Genomic DNA, 26251 nt, shown 5'->3' on the forward strand with positions numbered 1-26251 from the left:
CTGTCTGAATTATTCCAGATAAAAACCTAAGTCCTGGGGTCCTCAGCTAGTGGCCACTGTCCAGTATATGATGAGGGGCCCATTTACCTTTCCATTCTGGCTGCTACATAAGCACTGTGGGTGCTATTAGGAAAGTAGAACCCGAGGCTGGGTGTCCTTCAGCCAGGTCGTGGGGCCCTCACTGAGCTAGCATCTCACCCTAGTCCCACTCAGAGATGGGCTCACCGTGGAGCCATACCTGAGTTCACCCACAGCCTAGGAGAGGGCCTCTTGGTAACTGGGGGCTCCCACTCTGGAAGGAGAGCGGGAGCCCCCAGTCAGCGGGCGGCCAGACCCAAAGCTTTCTTTTCCTGATTTCTCCGCCCAACACCCCCGCTCCCTCCATACACAGAGAGAAAAGAGCTGTCATATAATACAAACGAGTCAGCCAAGCCACCCATCTCAGCTTGGGCCACAGGGTGGCGCTGCGCTGCCACAGCAGCGAGTCTGACTTGCCCTCAGCCAGCCTGCCCTGCCAGCCCAGAGAGGCTGCAGATAATTACCAACGGGCTCTCTTAAAAACAAACAAAAAGCCATGATTTTGTAGCATCACCTGATTTCTGTGGAGTAACTGGTCCCTCCACAGCTGATTTCAAACTACCATGATGTCCTGAACGCTGGGAAGAGAAGTGTGGCAGTGCCCCATTAGGCAGTATTTCCACCATCCAGACACAACAGACTGTCAACCTCAAAAACACAGATAAGGACCAGATAGAGTAATTGCGAAGGGGTAAATTTTAAATATCTATTGCCCTTATTTTTAATATGATTTCATCGTAAAGTTACATCATTTAATTTTTAGTAATGGCTGTGTTGAACAACTGGCTTGCAACAAAATTCCTACATATTGAATAACTGGTTCTCCCGAGTCAGCAGAAGCCAGCTCTAGCACATGACTGTCCCCCGGCCTCCAGGAGGCTTCGGGATGGTAGCAGGCACTTATGACATTGGCCACAAGGAGACAGTCTTGGAGGTGCTGCTGGCTGAGTACTGAACGTTTGGGAGGAAGAAGGAAAGGAAGCGTTAGGCAGACAGCCTGCCACCGCGGAACTGCTGTCCTGATCACTTCCATTCAGCTGTGCCCTGGGCTCCTGTCTTCCTTATCTGCACATCACATGGAGGCTCTGGGATTGTGGGGTTTACTTGAAGGAACAGAAAGGGGGGAAAGGAAAGGGGGAGGCTTCGATGCAGGAGCAGGGCCATGGTCCCGGAGACGGACAGGGAGGAGGGTGGAAACAGCTTCTGCCCCTCTGGCCTTCTGCTTTCATCCGTTGGCTCAAGAACCGCAGACACAGAGTGGCACAGATGCCTTTTATTGGTCAGGGCAGCATAGCTCATGGGGGGCTGGGCAGAGCTCCCCTAATCGGTCCTGTCTCCCATCTTCCCTCTCCTGGGAGTTCAAGACACCCTCAGGGGAGAGGATCGTCCTGGGCACAGGTGGCAGGCAGAGCCAGGATTAAAAATACAGGGTTTAGGATCTGAAAGGGGCTCATGGTGATGGAGAACATGTAGGGTTACCAGACGATCCAGAGAAAATGTCCATCGGCCAGAAGCAAGGCTGCTGCCCCGCACAGGCCGCTCACCCTTGCCAGGAATGGGAGGAGTCAGGAGGAAAAGCTTCCCCGAGGCTTCCTACTGTGCCCTTCGTGCCATCAGCATCTCCCGGATGTTGTCCTCAGCTTCCTTCACGCTCCGCTCCAGATAGGATTTTTTCTGCTGCAATGGAGAAAGAAACAAGGGTTAGGGTGAACGGGCCGGGGTGGCAGATGTGGCTGTTATGCCCAATGGTCATGGCTTCTCTGTGACCAATGACTTCTAGAAACATATTGTCAATTGGGAGCGAGGTACACACACCTGCCCAGAGTGCTCTCCCGATCCCTGACCCACTGGGAGGAGGTGGTTTGGTACAGAAGCAGAAGTGCTGTGGAAGGCGGGCGCTCTCTTCCCCTAGAAGGAAGTAGACTCTAAAAACAGGCGTCTGGGTATATGAAGTTACACAGACAAAGACCAGGAAATTCCAGGACAAAGCTCTGGCCCCATGGCAGACTGTCTCTCAAGGTTTTCCATGGCACGGGCCAGGTCCCGTAGCCACCACTGCTGCCGAATGGACAGTGTATACCCTCAGCTCTGTCCAGTGAGACGACAGGGTTCGTGAGTACTAACAAGTTCTATCACACGTCTCACAGAGCAAGGCAGATGAGTCACGACGGAATCTGCTTTTCTAATGAAACTGCTGCCTGCCAGGAGTCCAGGACAGTGACACACTGAGGAAAGCAGACCTTTTGGAAGTTTCCTCCTACCCCATCTGGGTCCTAAATTAAAAATCTCATCTTAGACAAAGAACTTTACTTTCAGAAGCCACATCTGGACCAGGATTACAGAAGATTAGTCAAAGGAAATGATGTCTGTACATTACTGGCCCTGTGGTCACCCCAGAAGTATGGTGGCTTCCCCACTGGTTCCTGCCCTGAGGACATAGTTGTGGCTGCATTCCCACTTAACAGACATGAAATGAAGTCTCCCTTTTTGAGGAATACTCAGAATAATCCCACAGGGTGCGTGTGACTGAGCCACACTAGAGCCAGCAATGCAGGGCCCTGGGCCGGGCAGCCAGGCGCAGCCAGTGCCCTCCTCTCACCCCTACCCCTTCACCAGAGCAGCTGAAGTGCCCAGAAGACCCCGGGGAAGCCAGGGAAAGGCTGGGGCAGCCTGGTCTGATGGGCCTTGCTTGGGAACTATCCCCAACCACTGAAAGGGGAAAATAAAAACGAATGCCTCTATCGCTTGAGGCCTGCACCTAACCCTCTCTACATAACCCTGCCTCCAGCTTCTCCCGCTCTCCTAAGTGATACATTTAGACTTTTTCCTGTAGGCGCCAAATGCTGTGGCATCCACAAATCTTTATCAGTTCTTATGTGAACCTGATTCCTGTCTCTTTTAACTTCAAATTTCCTGAATGCTAGAAAGAGCCATGTATCTCTACTCATCTCCCATCTGTCCAACTTGCACACAACTCCTTACAAAACAACAGGGGCGTCATAAAAACTAATGAGCATCATAGTTCAATAGCCATAAATGTATATTGTTTCCAAAGGATTTTGTTTAATTACCCTGCTAAACCTGACAGAGTCCTATCATTGTGATATCAGAGTGGGAACTTAAACTTCCTTTGACAAACAACCCTTTGACGCCACTTGTGATGAGTTAAGAAAAGGGAAATACTACTAACTCCTGACACACCACTTAAGAATGTACATGTCCTGGGTGTTGCACAGAAGGGGAGCAGCAGCTAGATAGCAAGTACAATATAGCACCCAGTGCCGTGGGGACCTAAGGAAAAAGCTAGTGGAGCCAGCACGTTGTACTCCCTCCCGCAGGAGTCGGCCAGGGCTCGGGGACCCAGGTCTGCTGCATTCCCTCTCTGCCAACTTGCAGCCCTCGCTGGCAAAACCACAAACTTGGAACATAAGCAAGAGCTCTTCTACCTACTGCCCAGGCCTCTGGACGCTCAAATTCAGTATCAATTCAAATCAAATTCAGGATCAAATTCAGGTCAAAATCAAAGTAATTCTTATCTTTAAAATTCTTCATTCTATGTCTCTTCCTTCTATCTTCCACTTCCAGTTACATGATTTTTTCATGATCTTACCAACACATGTCCTAGTCTTCAAGTTTCCAAAAAATAATGGAAAATGAACTTGTCTATATTTAAATCTCTAGTTTAAATAAACTTGCTGGATAAAAAAAAAGTTTTCATCCCAACTGATGGGGCCTCCCTAGTACAGAAGGACCTGTTTTCAAACTGTATTTCCATAGGTCCTGTCTCATCCTCAAAAACGTCTAAGCCCAAAAGACCCGCATAATCAAACGCGGACCAAAGCATCTGTCATGGGTTGAATTATGTCTCATAAAAAGATAAATTGAAGTCCTAACTCCTGGCAGCAGCGAATGTGACCTAATTTGGAAATAGGGTCTTTGCAGCTGTAGCCAAGTTAAGATGAGCTCATACTGGATTAGGTTGGGCCCTAAAGCCAATGATTAGCGCGTCCTTATAAGCAAGTCACACGAAGACAAAGGGACATACAGACACACGGAGAAGGCCGTGCTTCGACAAGGAAGGCCAAGGATGGTCAGCAACCACCAGAAACTCTGAGGAGAAAGGAAGGATTCTTCCCTAGACCCTTCTGAGGGAGCAGGGTCCTGTGACACTTTGAGTTTGGACTCCTGGCCTCCAAAACTGTGAGAATAAATTTCTCTTGTCTTAAACCACCCACTGTGTGGTAGTTAGTTATGCAGCCCTAGGAAACTAACATAGCACCTGAAATGAGGGATGCCCGTGGAGACAGAATCTACCCCAAAGCTCTTCTGGGCCCACAGCCTCTGACCACACTGAACTGTAGAGGTGGGTAAGGATCCCCTGAAAGTTAACACCGTAAGATCATACTTCTGCCCTCGAAATTGCGGTAGAATTGACCCACATATGAATTACTGTCAGAGAGGATGGAGAAAATTAAGGAACTAATGATTAAGTCAATCATTTTCTTTCTTGGATCGCCAGAGTTTCTTCCTAAAACCTAGTCAAACCAGAAATTCTGTGGACCTAGTCTTCCCCATTTCTGTAAATGACAACTCCATTCTTGCAATTGCTCAAGACAAAAACTTTGGCGTCATGCTTGACTTGTTTCACATCTGACATCCAACCAACCAACAAAGCCTGTTAGCACTATCTCAAAATGTATGCAGAATCTGACCTTAATGAATAACCTTGTAAGTGGGCTCTCTTCTGCCCTTGACCCACCCTTCAGTTTCTTCTCCAACCAGTAGCCAAAGTCATCTTTTAACACTTAAAACCCTCCAATGGCTTCCCATCTCACTCAAAGGAAAAGGCACAGCCCTTTCAAAAAGCCAGGTAGTCTTGCTCTCAGCTGACTCTCTGACCTCCCTGCCCACACTCCCTCTCACTCATTCAGCTCCAGCCACACTGGCCTCCGAGCTGCCCTCAGGTCCACTCGCCATGCTCCTCTGGCCTTTGCACTTTGGCTCCCTCTGTGCAGGAACTCTCTTGCCCAGACAGCCACATTACTTGCTCCCTCACTTCCTTCGGGCCTTTCTCAAACGTCACCTTCTGGGAAAGGCCTTGATGACATGCAGCTCCATACTCCCTATTCTCCTCAGCCTGATTTTCCTCCAGAGCACCAATCACCACCGGAAGCAGTATTTATCTGTGTGTCTTCCCTTACAAGAAAAGGTCGACAAGGGCAGGGCTTTGTTGTGTTCCCTGATAGAGTCCCAGTGTCCAGAAGTACAAAATAGGAACTAATACTTGTTGGGAAAAAAAGTGCATGTATTATGGAAAATGATGCCTTACTGATTTACTTGTAAACACACTACTCCTTTTCAGTTCTCCCTCCTGAACTGAATGAATGAGAAACACCCACCAGAGGAAGCAAAGGCAGAAACTGACCATTTTCCTTCAAGGTGGTTTGCAGTGTTGGGCACCGCCCTCTAACCTCTACCACCCCTGGATATACACAGGTTTAAAACTCAAACCTCACTGATCCCAATGGGGACATAAAGCCTTGCTCAGGTCTTAAGGGCCAGGCCCTTACACCTTCTCAGGCCAACTTGTAAAACTGCAGAACAAACCATCCCAATGTCCCCCATCTTGAAGTCGGAAAGTCGGGAGCAACTGCTCAGTCCAGGGGCTCTGTGAGCTACAAGAGGATTATGCTGTGTCAGCTCCAGGGGGCATTTTAAACCCAAACCTTCCACCAGGGTCCTGGGAAGGCATTTGCGGCCTTGCTGCTGCATTTTTCTGTCTTGCTGAGCAATCTCCCTCAGACCCTTTCCCTAGGAAATTCTCTAGTAGCAGCAAACCACAGAGCTCTGGGTGCAGTGACATTTTTGTGAGGCTTCTGACGTGAAATTCTGAGATTTCCTGTAGGGCTCAGCATGGCCAGGGAAATGACATTTTTGGACTTATTGCTCATCGGTCTGAGGTTCTTCTTTCTGGGAGTCAGACTGAGGGGCTGGCATTTGTTTCAGTCTTCTCCTCTCGTGGAAAAAAGAGGCTCAAGTCCCTAGAACTTTTCTGACATGACACAATCTCTCAGACTCTGAGGTAATTCATCTTGTGACCCTATCACTACAAACCTTTTTTCTTTGCTCAGGAACTTTGTCCTCTTTCTTTCTCTAAATTTATACTTTTCCTGTTTGTCATCTCTTGGGGTACAGAAAATGGTGTTCCCCTCTCACCCTCTACTTCCCCATTTGGAAAATGAGCATCTGGACAATAACAGTGACCCCACTCTCCCATTTCTCTTTAGTCACGGAACTCTTTCTTCAAGTGAACTCTTGTCTTAAAGACAAAATAAATAAGATAGGTAAAATGGAGCTCGGGGAAGAGGGGAGATGTGGCGGATCACAGCAGCCCTGGCTTGTCCCCTGCCTCCAAGGCACACAGTCTTGGTTCCCTTGTCCCTGATGTTCTGTGAGATCTGTGCTCAAAGACCCTCTGGGCTGAGTCCCATGTTTCTGTCCCTGAGCTTGACCTACCCCGGCCACGCATTTCTTCCTTTGCTGAATCCTCAGCTTTTGCAGACCACTGCCAACTTCAAGCTCTACTAGCAATCAAAAAACCTGAGGCAAAGAATACCTTCTCACTGTCTCTCCCAGGACTTCCAAATTAAAAACCACAGCGCCTCACTGACGGTAGTGTTTTCTCAGTTTGCAGAACTGTGAAATGGCCACGGGGTGCCAGCTGCCCACAATGGGGAAGTTTAGCAAGAGGCCAAGAATTCACTGGGGGCTGAAGAGGCATGTCTTGGCAGATAAGGTGTCAAATGTGATGAAGGCCAGGAAACACGAGGAGGAAGAGAAAACAAAAGAAAGGCAATGAGGGGGCAGTGAGAGAAATCAGAAAGGGAAATGAGACAGAGATGGGCAGAGCTGTGGCAAGCAGGTGCGGAGTGCAGAGATGGCCTGAATGGCCAGGGAGCACTCACCAGGGGCAGGCCAGGCAGGCCAAGTCCCACCGGGAGTTTAAAGCTCAGAAACAACTGATCCAAGGACACATGTCCACCTGTGAACTGACCCAGGTACATCCGCTTCACCATTAAGGACATAACTAGGCTATCAGGTAACTTCTGAACTATATATGACTGGCAGACAAGCTCAAAGAAAGAGAAAGCAATTTTAGGAATGGAGCAGGAGAGTAAAGAGAAATCTAAGAAGGGGTTCCTGTCTCTGCATCTTTTAGAAACTGTTTTCACAGCATCTTTCAGAGGTTCCTCTGCTGAAAGACTTGGTGCAGCTGACTGGCCTTGTTTTTCTCCCAGGTGTTCTTTATCTGCTACGAGACTCTGCAACTGCTGCAATATGGGGTCAGACTCTCAGTCCCACCTATGAGCAGATGCTCCGTCTGCCCAGGAAACCTGCCCTTCATAGCAGAGACACACAGGCCGGAGCGGGGGGTGGGAGGTGGGGGAGCATATCATTTCCTCCAAACAACAGTGCTAACGCCTTAGTCCCCCTAGGGTTTAGGTGCTCTCGCCCTACTCTTGCTCTCCCTAACACATCAGCTTCACTTAAATCGTAGAGACAGCCCAGTGCATCAGACAACCTGGGAAAGAAAGTAAGCTCACAGGTAAGCGCAGAACTTGGAGGGGCAAGTGTCCGATGCATACAGCGCTGATCGGGCTTCATCTACAGAATCATGACAACTGTGGGCACCAGGCTTAAAAGGGATGAGACAAGCCAGTAAATCATGTCAAGTGATAAGCAGCGGAAGTATGTAGGGACATGTGGCTCAGAGAAGATTAAGGGGAGAAGGAACCTGACCACGACCTTCAATATCTAAAGCAGCGGCTCTTAAAGTGAGGTCCCTGGAAATTTCTGCAGCGTCAGCAACACCTGGGAACTTGTCAGCAAGGCACAACCATGGGCCCCAACTCAGACCCACTGAATCAGCAATTCTAGCGGTGGAGCCCAGCAGTCTGTGTTTTCACAGCCCTCCAGGTGATTCTGAGGCACACTCAAGTTTGAGAGTCACTGTTTAAAAGTGGGAGTCAGCAAACTTTTTCTATAAAGGATCAGATAGCAAATATCTTAGGCTTTGTGGGGTTGTCTCTGGCACCACTACTCTCCTCTGTCACTGTAGCACAAATGCAGCAATAGACAAGGTGCAAACAAATGGGTGTGGTGTCAATGAATGGGGATGGCTGTGTTCTAACCACACAGAAACAGGCAGCACGCGGGATCTGGCCAGCAGGCTATGGTTTGCCAACCTCTGCTCTTAAAAAAGAGGGAGTCTTAAAAGGTGGAAGTGAGTCCAGCAGTTAGAGATTTTAGAAATTTTTAATTTTCAATGAAAGCTACCTAATAGAGGCATAAATTTCCATCCACCCATCCATCCTTCCTTCCTCCTTTTTTCCTTCTTTCCTTCCTTCCTTCCTTCCTTCCTTCCTTCCTTCCTTCAGCCAACTGCCAAACCACTTTTCCTTCTTTTTTTCCCTCTAAAAATACTGGTTCTTGAAGTTTGTGGCATCACGGTTTACCATCCTCTTCCCCCCTCCTTGTTGCAATATCCTTGGGGACTGTCCCTCATTCATCGATGGCTCAGTCTTCCTCTACCACTGCTGCACCACTCAACAAGAACGGAGATGATCCATTAATCCCATGACCTTTCCCCTCACACTTTTTATCCCACCTCAGCTGACCCAGCCCATGGTCACACCCTAGAGATCTTGTCAACACCAGTAATGGCACCGCCTCCGAAATTTCAATTTCACCAGCACTACCTCCTATTTTTTCAGGTCACTTCTACCTGATTAACTCTCTCTCCCGCACTTCAACCTCCTCACTCAGTGACAAGTGGTTCACTGCCCATTATGCTTCCGTGGCCCGTTCCCCTGCTCCCCAGCTTAGCTTCCACAGCCCACCATTTATACACATTCATCCCCCTTGTAGACACCTAGTCTCCTTTGCCCCTCTCCCTCTGTTGTACTTGCTGGGCTAAATGCCAACCCAAGTTAAATCCAACTGTCTACCGACCTCTAAACAGCTGAATGTTGCTGGAGAAAAACACTTAATTGTGCTGAATGGTTTCACTTTAAATTCAGGACCATGAATCTCAAATGGGCACTCAACACTGTCTGGAAATTCTATTAAACTTCCGTAATATGTTGTCTGCTCTCCCAAGTAATTATTTCATATCTTGCTCTCCTTAAATCTCCTAGAGTCTTTCCTCTCATCCCCAGCTCACTGAGAAAATACAAGCAGTCTGCTGAGAATTCTCTCTTCTTCCCACTACCATATCTACTACCCGACCTACACCCATACGTACACTCTCCTTTCCCTATTGATAACACGGATGGTGTCCCTGCTTCTGTCAGAACATAACCCTTCCACTTGCGCATTGATTCCATCCGCAGTCACCGTCTCAAAAATTTCACTCCCACAGTTATCCTTTTTCTTAATCTTCTTTCTCTTCAATCTATTTCTCTGCAAGCTCCTTGGTGAGCAAATCATTTTTAAAAAACCCTTTCTTGACCTCACATTCCCCTGTAGGTAATGCCCTCTTTCTCTCCTCCCCTTCTTAGCAACACTTCTTGAACCACTGTTTTTGGTAGCTGCCTCCACTTCCTTGCCTCCCACCTGCTCCTCAGCCCTCTCCGATTATGCATCCATCTACTCTATTCAACTGCCTGGGATTCCGGTCACCAGTGATCTCGCCATTGCCTACAGCAGTGGTTACTTCTCTTCTTACTCAACCCCTTCTTACTCATCAACAGCATTCAACACAATTCTTCAAGTACTTTCTTCTCTTAGCCGTTATGATACCACTGCTCTGGAACTTCTCTTTGCCCCATCTGCACTTTCTCTTAGAAACTCTCATCTAGCCTCATCGCTGTAAGCATTATTATGACTTCCAAATTATATCCAACCCTGACATCCCCTTAATTCCAGATTAACACATCCAATTTCTTATAAAACATATCCTCCCGGACGTCAAACCCCAACGTGTCTAAAACAAACACAACTGATTTATGTCACCCCATCCCCTCCCAGTCTTCTCCAGCTCAGTGAATAGCACTCATCCCATTGCTCAACTTAAAAACCACAGAAACAAAACAAAAAACATAAAACAGAAGCCATACTGATTCTTTTGTTCTTTTCAAACTCCATGTTACATGCCGTTGAGTCAGCGCTTGACTCCTGGCGAGCCTACGAATGAGTGACGTCCCCAGCGTCCTGTCCTCACAGCCCTGCTCAGCTCCCGTCGACTTGTGCCTATGGCTTCTTTTTTGGAGTCAGTCCATCTCATATGCGGTGTTCCTCGTTTCCTGCTGCCTTCTCTTTTTCCCTGCATCACTGTCTTTTCCAAAGAACCCTGCCTTCTCATGATGTGCCCCACGTAGGACAGCTTTATTCTGCCATGTTTGCTCCAGAGATGTTTCGGGCTTAGTTTGCTCTAGGACCCACCTGTTCATCTTTCAGGCAGGTCAGGGTAGCCACAGAGCTCTCCTCCAACACCACTCTTCAAATGAATCCATTTGTTTTTCCTATCAGCCTCCTTCACTGTCCAGCTTTCGCATCTGTACATACCGGGAGTACTTCGGAATATGAGGGTGTGAGTGATCTTAGCCGCGGTCTCTCCCGGTCCTCTCTGCTCGTAGTGATCGTTCCTCATTCTTCCATCGCTACCCTTCCAAGTCTCAGCCTTCTCGTGATTTCTTGGCTGCAGTCTCCATCTGAATTGGTGACTGAACCAAGGTAAGCAAAATGTCAACAGTTTTGGTATCTTCAATGTCTATGTTAAAGTTGTGTATTTCTCCTGTGGTCATGACTTCTGTCTTCTTGATGTTCAAATGCAGTCCTGCTTTGGCACTTTCCTCTTTTACTTTCATCAGGAGTCATTTCAAATCATTGCTACTTTCTGCCAGTAAGATGGTGTCATCTGCGTATCTTAAATTATTGATAGTTATTCCAATTTTCACCCGTCCTTCGAGTCTAGCCCAGTTTTTTATATGGTATGTTCTGCATACAGATTAAACAAATCTGTACCCTGTTGCAGGGCACGTGGCCATTTAACTGCCAGTGTAATAAGGGCTCTGAAGGAGAAGCACAGTGTCTAATAGAGGAAACACTTGGCATAATCAAGGAACTCACAGAAGCACTTTTGAACTAGATTTGAAGGATGAGTAGGAATCAATTAAGTGGAGAGGTTAGAGTGGGGGAGAGAGCAATTCCAGGCAAATGCAGCAACATGTGCAAAGGTCAAATGGAGCACGGCATGTCTGAGAAGTGAATGACAGCCAGTGAGGCTGAAGTACAGAGGCAGGGTGGGGAGAAAGGATAAATATATGAGAAAGAATAAATACAAAGGATGAGGCTGGTGAGGATGAGTCAGATTACGTAGGGTCTTCAGCCACATTAAAGATTTAATATTTATCTTAAAGATAATGGAAAACTACTGCGTTTTAAGCAGGGGTGACAAAAATAAAATTTCCACTGAAAACAAAAGATCACTCTGGCTACACCACAGAGAATGAGTTAGAGCAGAGCTTCCAACAGAATGCCCAGTGAGTCAGGAATAGTTAACCGGTGGGCCCAAGATACTGATCCCTTTGGTCCCTGACTGGCTGAGTGGGTTCAGGGTTCAGCCAAAGCCCCCTGACAGTTCCCTCCAACCTTGAGCTCCCTTTGTCCACTTACCCTCGTGAATCATGGAAACACTATTTTTTGGGTGCTGTGATATAAAAAAGGTTGGGAAACACTGGACTAGAGAATATACATGTGAATATTGAGAAACCTATTAGGAAACCAATGCAATAGCATTAGAAAGAGTTGACAGTATCTTAGTGGTGGCAATGGAGAAAAACATAGATTTAAGAAATCAACAGGAGGACTTCAGCAAGTCCTTCACCTTAACCCTCATTAGATATTAGAAGTCGGGGGTGGGAAGGGTGGGGTCAAGAATAACTCCCACGAGGATGGGGTTTGGAAGGGAATGAGTTCAGTTTTAGACATTCTGAGTTTGAGGTACCTATAAGACATCCAACTGAAATTTGAGAAAACTAGATTGTCTGAAGTTCACTGAAGTCTGGGCTAGAGATATAATTTTGCATACAGGTAATACTTGAAGCCATGAGAAGGTTGACATTCCTTAAGAAAGAACAGAGTAAGAGTTAGTTTTGTAGAAAGTCAACATTTAGTAAGATTGAAAAGAGGAGAAGGAACCAACAAATAATACTAAAAAAGGAGAGAAACTGTGTCATAGAAACCAAGAGAAGAGTAGTTCAGAACACAGGATGAAACCACTAGAAATCACTGGATGTGTTCAAATAGGAATGATGACAACACATTAGAAGTAGTTGGGAGCGGGGGAGGGGAGTGCTACATCAAGTGGCCTCTAGGATACCTCCCAACTTAAAAGCCTATGGCTCTTTGAGACCCAACCCTAAAACTCCATGAAGGAATATTACCTGATATTTTAATTGTGACAGGTGAGCCTCAAGAGCACACATACAGCAGTGTCAGGACAAATATTAGGTTGGTGCAAAAGTAATTGCAGTTTTTGCAATTTTTAACCTTTTAAAACACTACTTTCGCACCAACCTAATAATTTTACCTCCTGGTCCTCAATGAGACACTGGGCTTTGTGCAGGTCCAACACAGGGTTGTAGAAGTGTCAGCATAATTATATCCAAGGAAATGATTAGAAGGGCTGAAATGCTTCATTCAGGAAATAAAGAGGCACAGAGAATATACCTCAGAGACCACAAAATGCCACAGATATGAATTGTGTGCAGTATAAGCGTACTAATATTTCAGTAAACGTGACAAGTATTGGTCTGTTTCAGGAACTAAGAGATGAGAAGGGTACACAGGCCACTACAGTGTCACAACCCTGGGATCTTTGATTCCTTTCTAACACAAACAAACAAACAAATAAAGCCTAAAATTTACAGCCCAGACAGAATACTTTCCTAAGTTCCATCATACATGAAAAATAAATGTACACAGTACATACATAAAGAAATCTTGTGAAAACAAATTTTATAAAAGAAGTTTCCCAATATACATTAGTTTGCTTCTGCTTTTCCAGGATCAGAATGCCAAGTCAGTAAGGGCTATTAAAACTTTACTAGTCTTCCAAATGAGCAAATAAAATAAGTTTTACTATTTCAGTTTGTCTTTAGTTTGCCCTAATCTTACAAGAAGAGCAAGAGGATCAAATTAACCGTGTTTATTGTGGAGTTTGGCCTGTAGGCACCTTAAAGGGGTAGGTGCATAGGGTGTGCCTCCTGAGAGAGGAAGTAAGGGCAACACCTTGCATTCTTGGAAGTGGAGGTGTAATTGACGCAACTGTGGGGCCAAGACTAGCATGCAGGTATGTGTGGCAAAAGCCTGAAGTCACTATGATCCTACTCTCTACTCCAAGCAAGTCAGCAATTTCTCCTTTCTTCCAATTCAACAGCAAAAAGATAAATGACCCAATTTAAAAAGGAGTAAAGGACTTGAACAGACATTTCTCCAAATAAGATACATTAATGGCCAACAGCATAAGAAAAGATGCTCAACCGCCTTAATTAGGGAAATGCAAATAAAAACCACAGCGAGATACTACTTTATACCCACTACAATGGCTATCATCAAAAATGGAAAATAAGTGCTGGCAAAGATGTGGAGAAATTAGAACCCTCATATACGGCTGATGGGAATGTAAAATGATGCAGCTGCTGTGGAAAACAGTTTGGCAGTTACTCAAGAAGTTAAAAGATAAAATTACCATATGACCGAGCAATTCTACTCCTAGATATATATCCAAGAGAAATAAAAACAGGTGTTCAAACGAAAACTTGTGAATGTTCATAGCAGGATTATTCATAATAGCCCAAAAGTAGAAACAACCCTAATGTCCATCAACTGATGAGTAGATAAATAAAATGTGGTATATCCATACAATGGAATATTATTCCACTATAAACAGGAATGAAGGGCTGATACATGCTATAGTATGACATAGATGAACCTTGAAAACATTAAGTAAAAGAAGCCAGACACAAACAAACCACACATGGGGCAGCCGGATGGCTCAGTTAGAGCGCGAGTCCTGAACAACAGGGTTGCCGGTTCGATTCCCACATGGGATGGTGGGCTGCAACTTGGAGCTGAGCTGCACCCTCCACAACTAGATTGAAGGGCAACAACTTGGAGCTGATGGGCCCTGGAGAAACACACTGTTCCCCAATATTCCCCAATAAAATTTATGTATATATATATATAAAAGCCACCTATGTATGATCCATTTATATGAACATCCAGAATAGGCAAATCTATAGAGACAGAAAACAGATTAATGGTTGCCAAGTGCTGGGGGAAAGGGAAATGGACAATGACTTCTTAATGGGTACGGGGTTTCTTTTGGGGGTGATAAAAATGTTCTAGAATCAGACATTAGTGATGGTTGCACAGCATTGTGAATTTCACCTCGATTAAAAATTTTTTTAAATTCCTAGTGCTCTCAAAATGCTGCATCACAAGGAGAAAGGATAGGAGATGAAATCCGTGTTTTAAAAACAGGCATGGCAAGGCAAGTTCCTAACGAATTATTTTCACAGCAAATCAGTCTTTACTCCACCCAAACACTTAAGAGTAACACACACACAAACTGGCCAGAGTAAAATAAAATGACGTATTAATTTCTGAAAATTAACTTTAATGTTATCAGCAGAAGCACTAAATATTCAGATTAATGAGTTAATAGCATACTCTGGGAAAGCCAATGGACAAACAAGGGTAAGGAAACTTCTGTGTGATCACAGTATTACTTTCCAATCAAGTAACATATTTACACAACTAAAAAAATAGAGATAGGGCAACCGGAAACCCATAAAAGGACCTGGAGACAGTGAAAACAAGCAAGAGCTCAAAGCCACGACCGGCAGACGCATGACTCACCGGCAGCTCCTGGGCTGATCTGGATAGGTCAGCAGAGGGCAGAACTGGAGAACGACAAATACACTCCAATATCAAAGGCCTATTTCTAAAGCAGGCAAAAACCTCGCTTTCTTTTCATTAAGAAAGAGAAAGGAAAACTTATAGTTACCTGTTCTCCAACTCTAAGCTAAACCTCCAAGTCAAACAAGCAACCCAGAGTCTCTGCTCTCATTGTTCTGAGTGTTTGGAGGGACACTGAGAGGTCAGGTCACATCACCCAGTGACATTTCTCCATCCAGGGTGATGCATGGCTCATATCATGATGAAATCACTCTATAGACCAGACGTCACAGCTGCCACTTGTCCCAACTCCACATCCACCCAAGTTACCATGGAACTAGTACAAACAGAATGGAGTTTAATATGCTATTGGCTCTGATCTAAGTAGCTGACATAATACCAATTAAGTTTATAATGACCCTGGAGTAATAAAAGAGCACTTGGCACACTTCTCTTTGCAAACATGATTCAAGGAATGGTTTTCATTTTGCCCTTTCTTCAATTTCCAGATGCGAGGCCACTTAGAAACCACTGATAATCTCTTTACTCAGAGTTGGTGTTTGGGGACCTTATCATTTTATAAGAAAAGGACCACTGATATTAGAAGGCCCAGCTACTGGGAGTATCTAACCACAGACTAGGAATCCCCGTTTCTTTCACAGTAAAACTGAATGATAATAGTGGTTGGCATCTAGAATCCGGAGCCCCGGTTTCCACTCTGATCGCCCTCTTCTTCCCTCATTATGGTTCTGGCTCTGTGAAGTACACACGGTCTCCATTTCTAAAACATGGGCAGAGGCTGCCAAGTTTATGATGGCTTCACCACAGAACCCACATCTCTTAGGAAATACGAGCAAAGGATATCACTAACCTGCTGCCACTTGCATACGTAAGCCCATCGATTAGCCCTGCCAATGGCTGTATTTATGCTACATGTGGAAGGAGGCACCAGCCCGTTGGCCACACTAACAGGGTGTATACTGAAGCTATCAACAATGGGTCCTTTGAATAAAATCTAGAAAGTTACACATTCTTATAGCATACTCTACAGCAATTAAATGAATGAACTACATACATGTATTAGTGTGGGGAGAGCTCAAAAAAAGCAGGTTATTGAAAGATATGAACAACATGATGCCATCTGAATAGAAGATGCTATGAAATACGGAATGGGCAGCTACACACCAAATACCTGTTAGTAGTTGCTGCTGGTGAATGGGAATGAGACTGAGGCAGGGCTGGGCGGGAGGTTACAAAGGAGGCTTCATTTTCATTAGTATTGTTTTATTTTTGTAAAAAACAAACCAAAGTAAGAGTAAATGTTACAAAATGTTAACATTCGTTATCTGGGTGGTGAGTTCACAGGTGTTTGTTAAATTAGCTTTGTACATTTGTGTATCTTTACTTTTTTCCCAAATTAAAAAAATACAACTTTACCTTACAAACACTTGGTAGCGATATGCTTAATCCGTAAAGAGCTACTGAGTATCCACCATATGCAAATAACAAAATCCTGCATTTACCCACTGTTTACTGTGTGCCAGGCAAAGTATCAAGTGATTTACCCATACTATTTTACAAAGTATGTAGGTGCTTTTTGTAAGGGAGACATGCTCATCCTCCTGAGTTTTAATTAGCTACAGTCCTGGCCTCCGCAATCTACTCTTAGGGAGCCTGGTGGCTTTTCTGATTGGTGTGTTTGGGAAAAGGAACTGTGGCTCAGCTCTTTCTACTTCCAGGATCTCCTGTGTGCAGAAAGTACACATCTCCCTGAGTGTGACAGGCTCTACCTGCTTCTGCAGAGAGAGACCTGTGGTTGCCCCACACTTCTAGATTTACTGGGTAAGTTCATCTAGTTTGTGTGCCTAATTCTGGATCAGTTTTAGAAACCATTATTTTTGCTGCATACCTAAGCCACATCCTTCAACCTAATCTTTACCAGTAATAAAGGTAAAATATCTAACAATGTTTTTATCAATCTGCCTTTCAGTTGGCTCCATACTTAGGCAGGAGATAAATATTTATTGTCTGTCTATCAACACCGTTGTTGCTGTTTTACAGCAGAGGATATTTAGGTTTAGAGATACTAAGTAATTTACCCAAGTGGGAGTAAGTGGCAGAGTCAGAGTTCAAATTCATATTCGTTTGATTCCAGAATTCATATTTTTAGTTATGCCACAGCATTATGTTATGCATATCAAAGAAAAGCAGACCCTAATAGTTGCTAAGGATTTTTAAGATGAATTCAAAAAATATTCTAAGCATCAAAGCTTGTATTAGTATATACTGAAAGACAGCAGGAAAGTACAATCTATGTGTGAGTATATGTAGGGGACAGTGAAGGTACTAATCATTATAAAATCCCTTTAGGGGATGTTTAATCTTCAAAACTAGTAGGCATGTTTGCTTTCACCCATGTAGCCACTTACATCAAATTTTACTCTAGGTATCACAGATATATAGCAGGGTTTCCTTTCTCCTGTGCTCTAAATGAACTGTATTCAACCACTCCCTGCAATGTGGTCCCACAGACAGAGGGCTCAGTTCTGAGCCTATCTTGATATCAGCCTCTATCTTTTCTTCCCTTCCCTCCCCGAGGGAACAAACCTGCGTTGCTCAGCAGACCGGCCTGCCCAGGGTCAGTGCTGGTAAGGGAAGGCCACAAAGCACTTGCAACTCAGGTCTAATGGAGCTGACAGCCCCTGCTGCCGCCACAAAACCAAAGGCCTGGACCACGAAGGCAGGTGTTCCCTTCAGCTGGCCGGTTCTCAGCAGAGGCCTGCGCATGTGGTCTTCATTCAGTTCTCTGGACTCACTACACTGTCTACACCTCCGTAAAGAGTTTTACATCCCGCTGCAGAGCCCTTGGGCACAGCCCAGGAACCTCGTTCATCCCTTCTCTAGCTACCTTGTCTCCTTAGTTGACCTAACCCAGTTCTATGACTGTAATTCACAATTCTCAATTTTACTTCACTAGACTGGAGTTCCAGATTCATCTGTTCAACTGTCTAGTCAACATCTCTACTTGGGTGTCTAATAGTATCTCAAAGGTTAACGGGGCCCAAACCAAACTTTCAATTTGCTTTTAAAATTACTTTTGAGGGCCGGCCTGGTGGCTCAGGTGGTTGGAGCTCCGTGCTCCTAACTCCGAAGGCTGCTGGTTCGATTCCCACATGGGCCAGTGGGCTCTCAACCACAAGGTTGCCAGTTCAACTCCTCGAGTCCCGCAAGGGATGGTGGGCTCTGCCCCCTGCAACTAAGGTTGAACACGGCACCTTGAGCTGAGCTCCTGCTGAGCTCCTGGATGGCTCAGTTGGTTGGAGCGCATCCTCTCAACCACAAGGTTGCCGGTTCAACTCTCGCAAGAGATGGTTGGCTGCGCCCCCTGCAACTAGCAACGGCAACTGGACCTGGAGCTGAGCTGCGCCCTCCACAACTAAGATGGAAAGGACAACTTGAAGCTGAACGGCACCCTCCACAACTAAGATGGAAAGGACAACAACTTGACTTGGAAAAAAGTCCTGGAAGTAGACACTGTGAAGTACACAGTTCCCCAATAAAGTCCTATTCCCCTTCCCCAATAAAATCTTTAAAAAAAATTTTTTTTTAAATAAAATAAAATTACTTTTGAAACGTGAAAATTGTCCAGGAAACACTGCTCTATGAATTATCAAACACACATCTGTTCCCATAAACATAGGGAATTTCTGTGGAGCCCAGTACCCCTGGAATGTTGTGTGGAAACCTCTCTGAACAAATAGCACTGGCACTGGGAATAACTACTTGCCCAGAATAAGCAGTGCTTATACAAAGTGAGTAGAAACAATGCTGAAATCATTAATTTTAGCCTGAACTCCTTTCCCTCAGACCTTTCCAGCCTCAGTTCTCACTCTAAACCTCCACTCCACCACTTTCACTTCCAGACTTTTGTCCACACTATTTCTTTGATTTGTAATGCTCTCTCTCCTCTGCCCTAGCCCTATCAGTAAAATTCGCAAAATTCTAACTGACCTTCAAGGCCCAGGTGAAATACACCCTCTCCCATGAACTCTTTCTAGATCTGACAAGAGAATGAGTGATATATGGTGAGTGAGCAAGGAGGTATGTATGACTCCTTCCTCAGAGGTCCAAAATTTTGAGTCCCCTTTCATCCCTACACCCCATCATCGTGGCTCTACTTTACAACAGATAGTCTGACCACCTCCACTGTCACCACCTGGTCCAAGTCACCATCCATCTCTCACTTGGAAATGCGACCGCCTCCTAACACTTCTCCTTGCTTCCACCCTTGCCCCCTGTAATCCAGTCTCAACACAGCAGCCAGAGTGTTCCTTTTAAAAAGGAAATCAGATCACGTTATTCCTCTGTGCAAAACCTTCCCCAAACTCCCAATTTCAGAGCACATCCAAAATCCTTAATATGGTCTACATGGCCCTGTGCAGTCTATTCCCTGCTACCTCTCTGATTTCCTCTCCTACTATTCTCTACCGTGCTCATCAGCTCCAGTGGAACTGGCTTCCTTGGTGGCCTCCCAACTCATCATGATGCCCTCATCTCCGGCTTTTTATACTTGCTATTCCCTCTGCTTGGAGCCCTCTTCTCCCAGATGTACACATAGCTGCTCCTGCACTCCCTCAGGCCTCTGCTCAAATATCACCTTATCAGAGAAAGGTGAATACTACTTCACTGTCAATACTACGTGAAAGAGCTTATATACTCCCATCATTCTCTGTCTCCGTACCCTGTACTGTTTTTCTTTACAGCATTCCTCAATTTTATTATTTATTATCTGTCTCCCCTCCCATTCTCCAGAATATAAGCTCGATGCCATCAGGCCCTTTGCTAATTTTGTCTTCATTGCCTCTAATAATAGTGCATGGCACATAAGTACAATAGACTGTAGGTTCCTTAATGTATAAGATTGAAAGAAAGAACAAAACCCTCCATGGTTCGACATAATCCCAAAGTAATCTGTAGAATGAAGACAGCAACAAACATTGAATAATGCTTTTTTAAAAATATGCATACACTGTTTCTGGTCTATCTAACAATTATTATTGGCCAAAGTCTTATGTCATGAATCTTGCAATTGTTTAGTCTTCCCAAAGGAAGCAAAAATCAATTTTAAGTGAAAAAGTTCAGCCTCTGATATTGAAAACATCAAAGCTTAAAAATGTAGGCAACAAATATTTTACAATTGAGTTCAAAACTTGATCCAGTTTTCCAACACCACCTGTCTTTTCTTTGCTTCTCGTGCCTTCTCCAGAGAGAAGATAAGAGTCTGCTCTAAAGAAGGCTTTGAATTTGAACTCCAAAGGTAGTGCAGGCTCTGAGTGGAAAGTGATGTTTTTCTTTACAAAGTTCTAGAGCTGATTAAACGTGACCACGAATGATATGTCTTGTGCTACTTATAACGATTTAAAGTGCTGCCATATATGTCATTCCACATGACTCAAAGACCTTACCATCTACAGAGCATAGATAATCTTTTTTTTTAAATGATTTTATTGGGGAAGGGGAACAGGACTTTATTGGGAAACAGTGTATACTTCCAGGATTTTTCCAAGTCAAGTTGTTGTCCTTTCAGTCTTAGTTGTGGAGGGCGCAGCTCAGCTCCAGGTCCAGTTGCCATTGGTAGTTGCAGGGGGCGCAGCCCACCATCCCAGCAACCTTGTGGTTGAGAGCCTGTGCTTCAACCAATGGAGCCACCTGTCCGCCCAAGCATAGATAATCTTGAACACTGTGTTCTAAATTGTACATTTGAGACCCTTTAGTTCAGTTAGAATTATTATTTCATTAAGTTAGGGAGCAAGGCAGGTTGGCAACTTAAATGTCTGAAAGCAAACAGTCCCAAAGCCTGCAGTGTGCCCCCAAGTGCTTAGATCTCAAACCTTTACGTAAATGCCAGGATCTTCATTAGTACAGGCTTTTCCCAGACACCCGCTCCCCAAGAATCTCTAATAAAAGCAATCTTTTTTTTTTTTGGTGCTAGGTTCAGACTGAAAAAAAATTACACAAAGGAAAGAATTTTCGATAGGACCTCGGATACAGAAGAGAAAAAAAAATCAATAAGTAACTTCAGAGTATAAAGACCAATAAGCCCTCAGGTGAGTCACTAGAAAAATATAACTGAAAATTTGCTCCTAGTTTTTACTCCACCACTGGTAAATACCTAGCAGAGGTTAGAAAAGGCATTTAAATTATTCTTTCAGTGATCTTGGATAGCTTTATATACAAGTACTAGATTGCTATCTCTATTTAACAGAAAGTTATTTCTATTATGAGGAAGAAGTTAAGGCACAGAGAGGGCAAGAGCCAAATCCAAGTAGAGCTTTATGCTGAAACTGTGGGTTAAAATTACACGCAGGTATACAGGAGTCACCCGTATGATCAATTTTATCAAACAACCTGCCTCTGCACACGGAGTTGGGAGAGAGTACTAAATACAAAGATTTCTTTATTCTCACACCAACTCCCCCATTTCTAACCACCACCTCAGGGCCCTCCCTCTCCCCCTCTCTCACAGACTAACTGCACATTTCTACTGTCAAAAGCCACATTAAAAGAAGAGCAAAAGACCACATTCGCCTGCTTACTCTCTAGCACAACCACTGATGAGAGCATGCTCCTTGAGCCCCACCTCTGACTACAATGTAAGTGGATGTGGGTACGTGAGCCCTGTGGGGTTTGGGAAAAGGAGAGCTCAAACAATGTTCTTGTCAGCACTGTAGACAAGAAATCCATTCAATGAGAATAGCACCATGTTCCTTTTGCCCTTTCTCCCGAGGAACTAAATTAAACAGATTACAGACAGTGGCAAGAGCTGGCCTTAGAACAGCCTCCCCCTTATTTGTTATTTTTAGCAATTTAGTCCGACAACGCCTGACAACTAAACATGCCTAGAATAGCTGAAGGGAGGGGGGATTATCAGATACTACCAGCAAAAAAAACACTAGTCATCACTTCCTCCAACCCTAAGGAAGAATCATTTTCCATGTCTTTATAGCATCACACAGAGTTTGAGCTTTTAGAGTCTCATATAAAAACAGAGTACGTATGAAACATCAGTGGAAACCGATAATGCTTCCTGACCCAGCGTACTGTTCCACCCTCACATGTGTTTTCTTAAAAACAAAAGCAGAATAAAATGAACTACATTGTTTTACACAAAAGTTAGGAGTACAATGCATCTGTGTTCATTTTGGAAAAATTCCTCACACGATAATTATGTTCTCAAAAGAATGGCTTCATGAATAGTGATGGAATTCAAATATTTTTATTATGCTGATGGCAGGTGAGAGATTTGTTTGAAAGCAAGACAAAGTGAGGTGGGAGAAGCTCCTCTAACTAATCACTATTAATAGCAAGGCATCAGCACTCATAGACACTCTATTTATAAATGAAATAATGTAGTGAAAATTCTTTGAGAAATGAATTAAATGGTAAAATAAAAATAACAAAGTCCTAAAAGTAGTATAACTATCTGTACCGACTGATTAAAATTCATAAAAATACATTTTACAAAATTTAATAAGATACCACTTATAAAAGTGTCCATATACACTCAAGGAATTTATCAACATTTCTCAACATTTTTTGCCACTATTCATCCATTTTAAGAGAGTATAAGATAAAGCACTACCAATGAATAAAATGCCGTCTTCCTGAGTATGTTATTTTATATATGTGCAGTTAATAAGCTAATACACAGCTCTATACAAAATTATCTCTAAAACAGGTGATACCTAATATGAACTACCTTTAAGCCATCACGTGCACATCAGTAATTTAAGGAACTACTACAAAGGCATCAAAGGAGATGCTGCCACCTTGTATTACATTTTAGCTGGCAAAGCTGTAGGCAGACTAGTTTTATTTTCGCTTCAAAAACAGGATTCCAATGAACTTTTTAAGTTAACGTAATGATCTGGACATGGAAGAAAACCGGTTTTTTATACTGCTTTGTTTTGCTTTTCCTCTTTTCATTTGAAGGAGGCATTTTTGCTCCTAAAGTGGCAATTCAGAAAAAGACCAAGGTTAAAATGATAAACTTAACAGAAGTGACCCTAGATATCCTAATCCCAAATAATGCAGTGAGGACCTGAGGCTTAGAGTAGAGCATGGGCTAGAATTCAGAACTCCTAACTCAGCAGAAGGTATTTAAATTAGGAATTTAGGGTAATGAACGCTTTGCTGTAAATCTAGCAGACTTGGAGATCTCTATTTATGGTTCTAACATCAGTCTGCATCTTGCTCTTTTGAGCAGACATGCACATGCTCATTAATATAGGTGTGGCCTTGTCCACACTGAGTATCGAGCAACTCACTTCTAGCCAGTATCTATTACTGCAGGTTAGAGACCTGTGATTTACTGATCAGAGTGAAAATCTGGGGTAAAGAAAAGTGTACTGATTAACTTCACCTTATCATCTAGTTACAAGAGCAGGGAAGCAGGCAATAATATGAAAGAAAATTCAAAGTCTAACTCATCAAAAGAAATCATTCTCTAGACATGCTGCAAATGACTGGAGGAACTCAGGCATGGGAGGGAGGAGGCTATGGACAAGTATTTATGGTTAGACACCGAGAAAAGTATAGACCATATAAAGCAAACAGTAGTGAAGGTTGCGGCCAACAACCCTCTAAAGCACTCAACGTTTATGTATGTGGTGTGTGGATAGTCTGGTATGGGTACAGACAAGTATTCCAAGGAGGGGAATCAAGGCACCCCGGGAATGTATCCTGGAAGAAAAGAATAACTGAACCGAGATTCAAAAAGCTGAACTCTGCTCTTGTAACGGGAATGAAAACCTTTCTTTTATCTTAATCATAAAATAAGATGCACATCAGTGAACAGATCAAAAGAGTATGTATGTAAAATATCTGTTAATATATATATTTACTGATAAATAAGAAAGGCTCTCTAGTTAATAGGGCAAATCTATCTGAACTGTTTACATCTAAGTTCTTACCAGACCTGAAATATTTCTGTTGAGGAAATGAAATATACCATAGATAGTTTACATTTGGGCAAACATTAGCACTTGGATCACAAGCAACTTGTAGTTGCTTAAATAACACATATACACTGACCAAGGCATGGATAATATTGATAATTCAACCAATAACGAACACTCAACCAGAAAACGAGCGATATATGGGCTTTTTCAGACTCGTGCCTATTCTCCTCTGAAAGCTACAGAGAAGGATTACACAGCTACGTTAAGCCCTAAGATACCAGGACATAGAAAATATATATGGTTCATTATAAACTCTATAGTTTCCAACCGTCAGGCTCTTTTAGACTTAAGTCTTAAATAACTAAAAACTATTTTAAAACTAACATCCATTTTTATAAACGTTGAGAATGCAAATGAACTCTATAAAGAGATTAAGTATTCATATCTGAAATCCCAATGTATGGGACAATAAGAGAAACTCCACCCAAGACTCCCAAGTTAAAACAACAGAAAAGAGATTAATTTAATAACTTGCAATTGTCTGTTTGTTTTTAATTTTTAAAAAATAGACACTCAGAAGTACCTCGCTATTTTGCTACTACTGAAGGTGGGAAATCAAGCTAATTTTTAGAGCAGACATCTTATACTTCTCTCCAGGACTCAAACTTTTCTGGGTTGGGGTGGGAGGATGTCTCTGAAAACTACCTCCCTCCCCTGAGAAAGAGACTAAGAGGTTATACTGTGCAAACACTTTATGAGAACATCCTGACTTGTAAAGGGTAAAAATGGACCATCTGGAAAGATAAATCGTGGTACGTCTGCATGGTGGAATACTATACTCAATGCAAATGAACAAATCACTATCTCGAGGAAATTCAAAACACAATGCCGAGCAAAAGAAGCAAAGCAAAAAATACAGTGATTTTGTTCAGATAAAGTTCAAAAACAGGCAACATTAAATTATACTGTTTTGGGGATACATACATAGGTAGTAAAACTATATTTTAAGATAAGGAAATAATTATCACAAAGGCTCAGGAAGTAGTTACCTGGTTGCGGGGTGGTGGGGGGGAGGAAGGGAGGAGGGAAAAGGGGCTCTGGTATCCTGCCAGCTTTTTATTTCTTGGCCTGCGATAACTGTTGCAGGTGTTTGCTTTATAAGTATTGACTAAGCTATATGTATTTTAATATATATTTCTATATTTCTGTAAATGCTATGTTTCACTACAAAATGAATAAATTACTAATTTTTTAATGGATTCTAAATTTTGAGCTATGCAAACAGATGATCCATTGGGTGTAATTCTTGTTTAATGTATAAAAAACATTCTATCACTGGCTCTGCTCTCACCTGCCCTTCTCTCTTCACTGAAAACAGACAAGAATCGGTGCCTATCATTGAGGAGTGTCCACTTCACATTACCTCCAAGGAGGGGCTTCCAGCATGTGCACAATGGTACCAGCTCAGAAATGAAGTAAAAACTGGACAGCCACCCAAGTGCCTACCAGTCAACACCCATGCTATGGAAAAAATGATCCTCAATAGGCAGAGTAAACTCTCCTCAATCATGAGAACTTCTCCAAAACATTTTCTCATCAGTCTCAGAACTCAGCCAACTGCAGTGTCACAGGCACCTCCTCTCCAGTTCTCGTGCCACTATTCCTACTTGTTTCAGGAACCACCGTCTGACCAAAATTGTCATTTTTGAGGAAGAGTCAGGACTTTTACACAGTTTCTTAGATTTTACTTATAGCATGGGCTGGAGGGCTATTTCACAACCCTGCGTGTGTAATATTCTGCGTCAAAAGTGGCATTACGCAGGCCAGAATAGCCTGGGAGTCTTTATTCGTATTTTTATTCTGTTACTGCTGAGCTAACCAGGATGGTGAAAGGGGCAGTGACTATGTCAGAGATAGAGGGAAGGAAGATGGTCAAGCAGTACATGCAAGTGCCTAAAATACAATGGGGACTTGAAACTGAAGGCAGTTGAGCCTGAAGCAGGAACTGTTTGGTCCCCCACCTGGCACAAGAGAGAGAACGTAGAGTATTGTGGTCCAAACGTGTTCAAATACATCACTGAACGCTTACACTTATCTCACGGATTCCAAATAGTTGAGATTCATAAGGCAAGGGGTCAGGAATTGAGCTCTAGCTTATCTGAATGCTGAATCTAAGGCTTCCTGACTGTAAAAGAAGTCCACAATTATTTCCCTCTCAACCCCCAAAAAGTGAGCAAAAATATAGGATG

General features: G+C 43.6%; 1 protein-coding gene across 1 annotated transcript in view; it reads right to left on the reverse strand.

Annotated features, from left to right (window-relative positions):
- Nucleotides 1-1336: 1336 nt before the first annotated feature.
- The window catches only part of PFDN1 (prefoldin subunit 1), a 55212-nt gene continuing 30297 nt past the window's right edge, over nt 1337-26251 (reverse strand). Inside the window, exon 4 of the mRNA XM_019740403.2 lies at nt 1337-1755. Within this exon, the coding sequence (XP_019595962.1) occupies nt 1672-1755 (84 nt within the window). The 3' untranslated portion in view covers nt 1337-1671. The remainder of the gene's footprint in view (nt 1756-26251) is intronic.

Source organism: Rhinolophus sinicus, linkage group LG10, assembly GCF_036562045.2.
Source record: "Rhinolophus sinicus isolate RSC01 linkage group LG10, ASM3656204v1, whole genome shotgun sequence".
Taxonomy (NCBI): domain Eukaryota; kingdom Metazoa; phylum Chordata; class Mammalia; order Chiroptera; family Rhinolophidae; genus Rhinolophus; species Rhinolophus sinicus.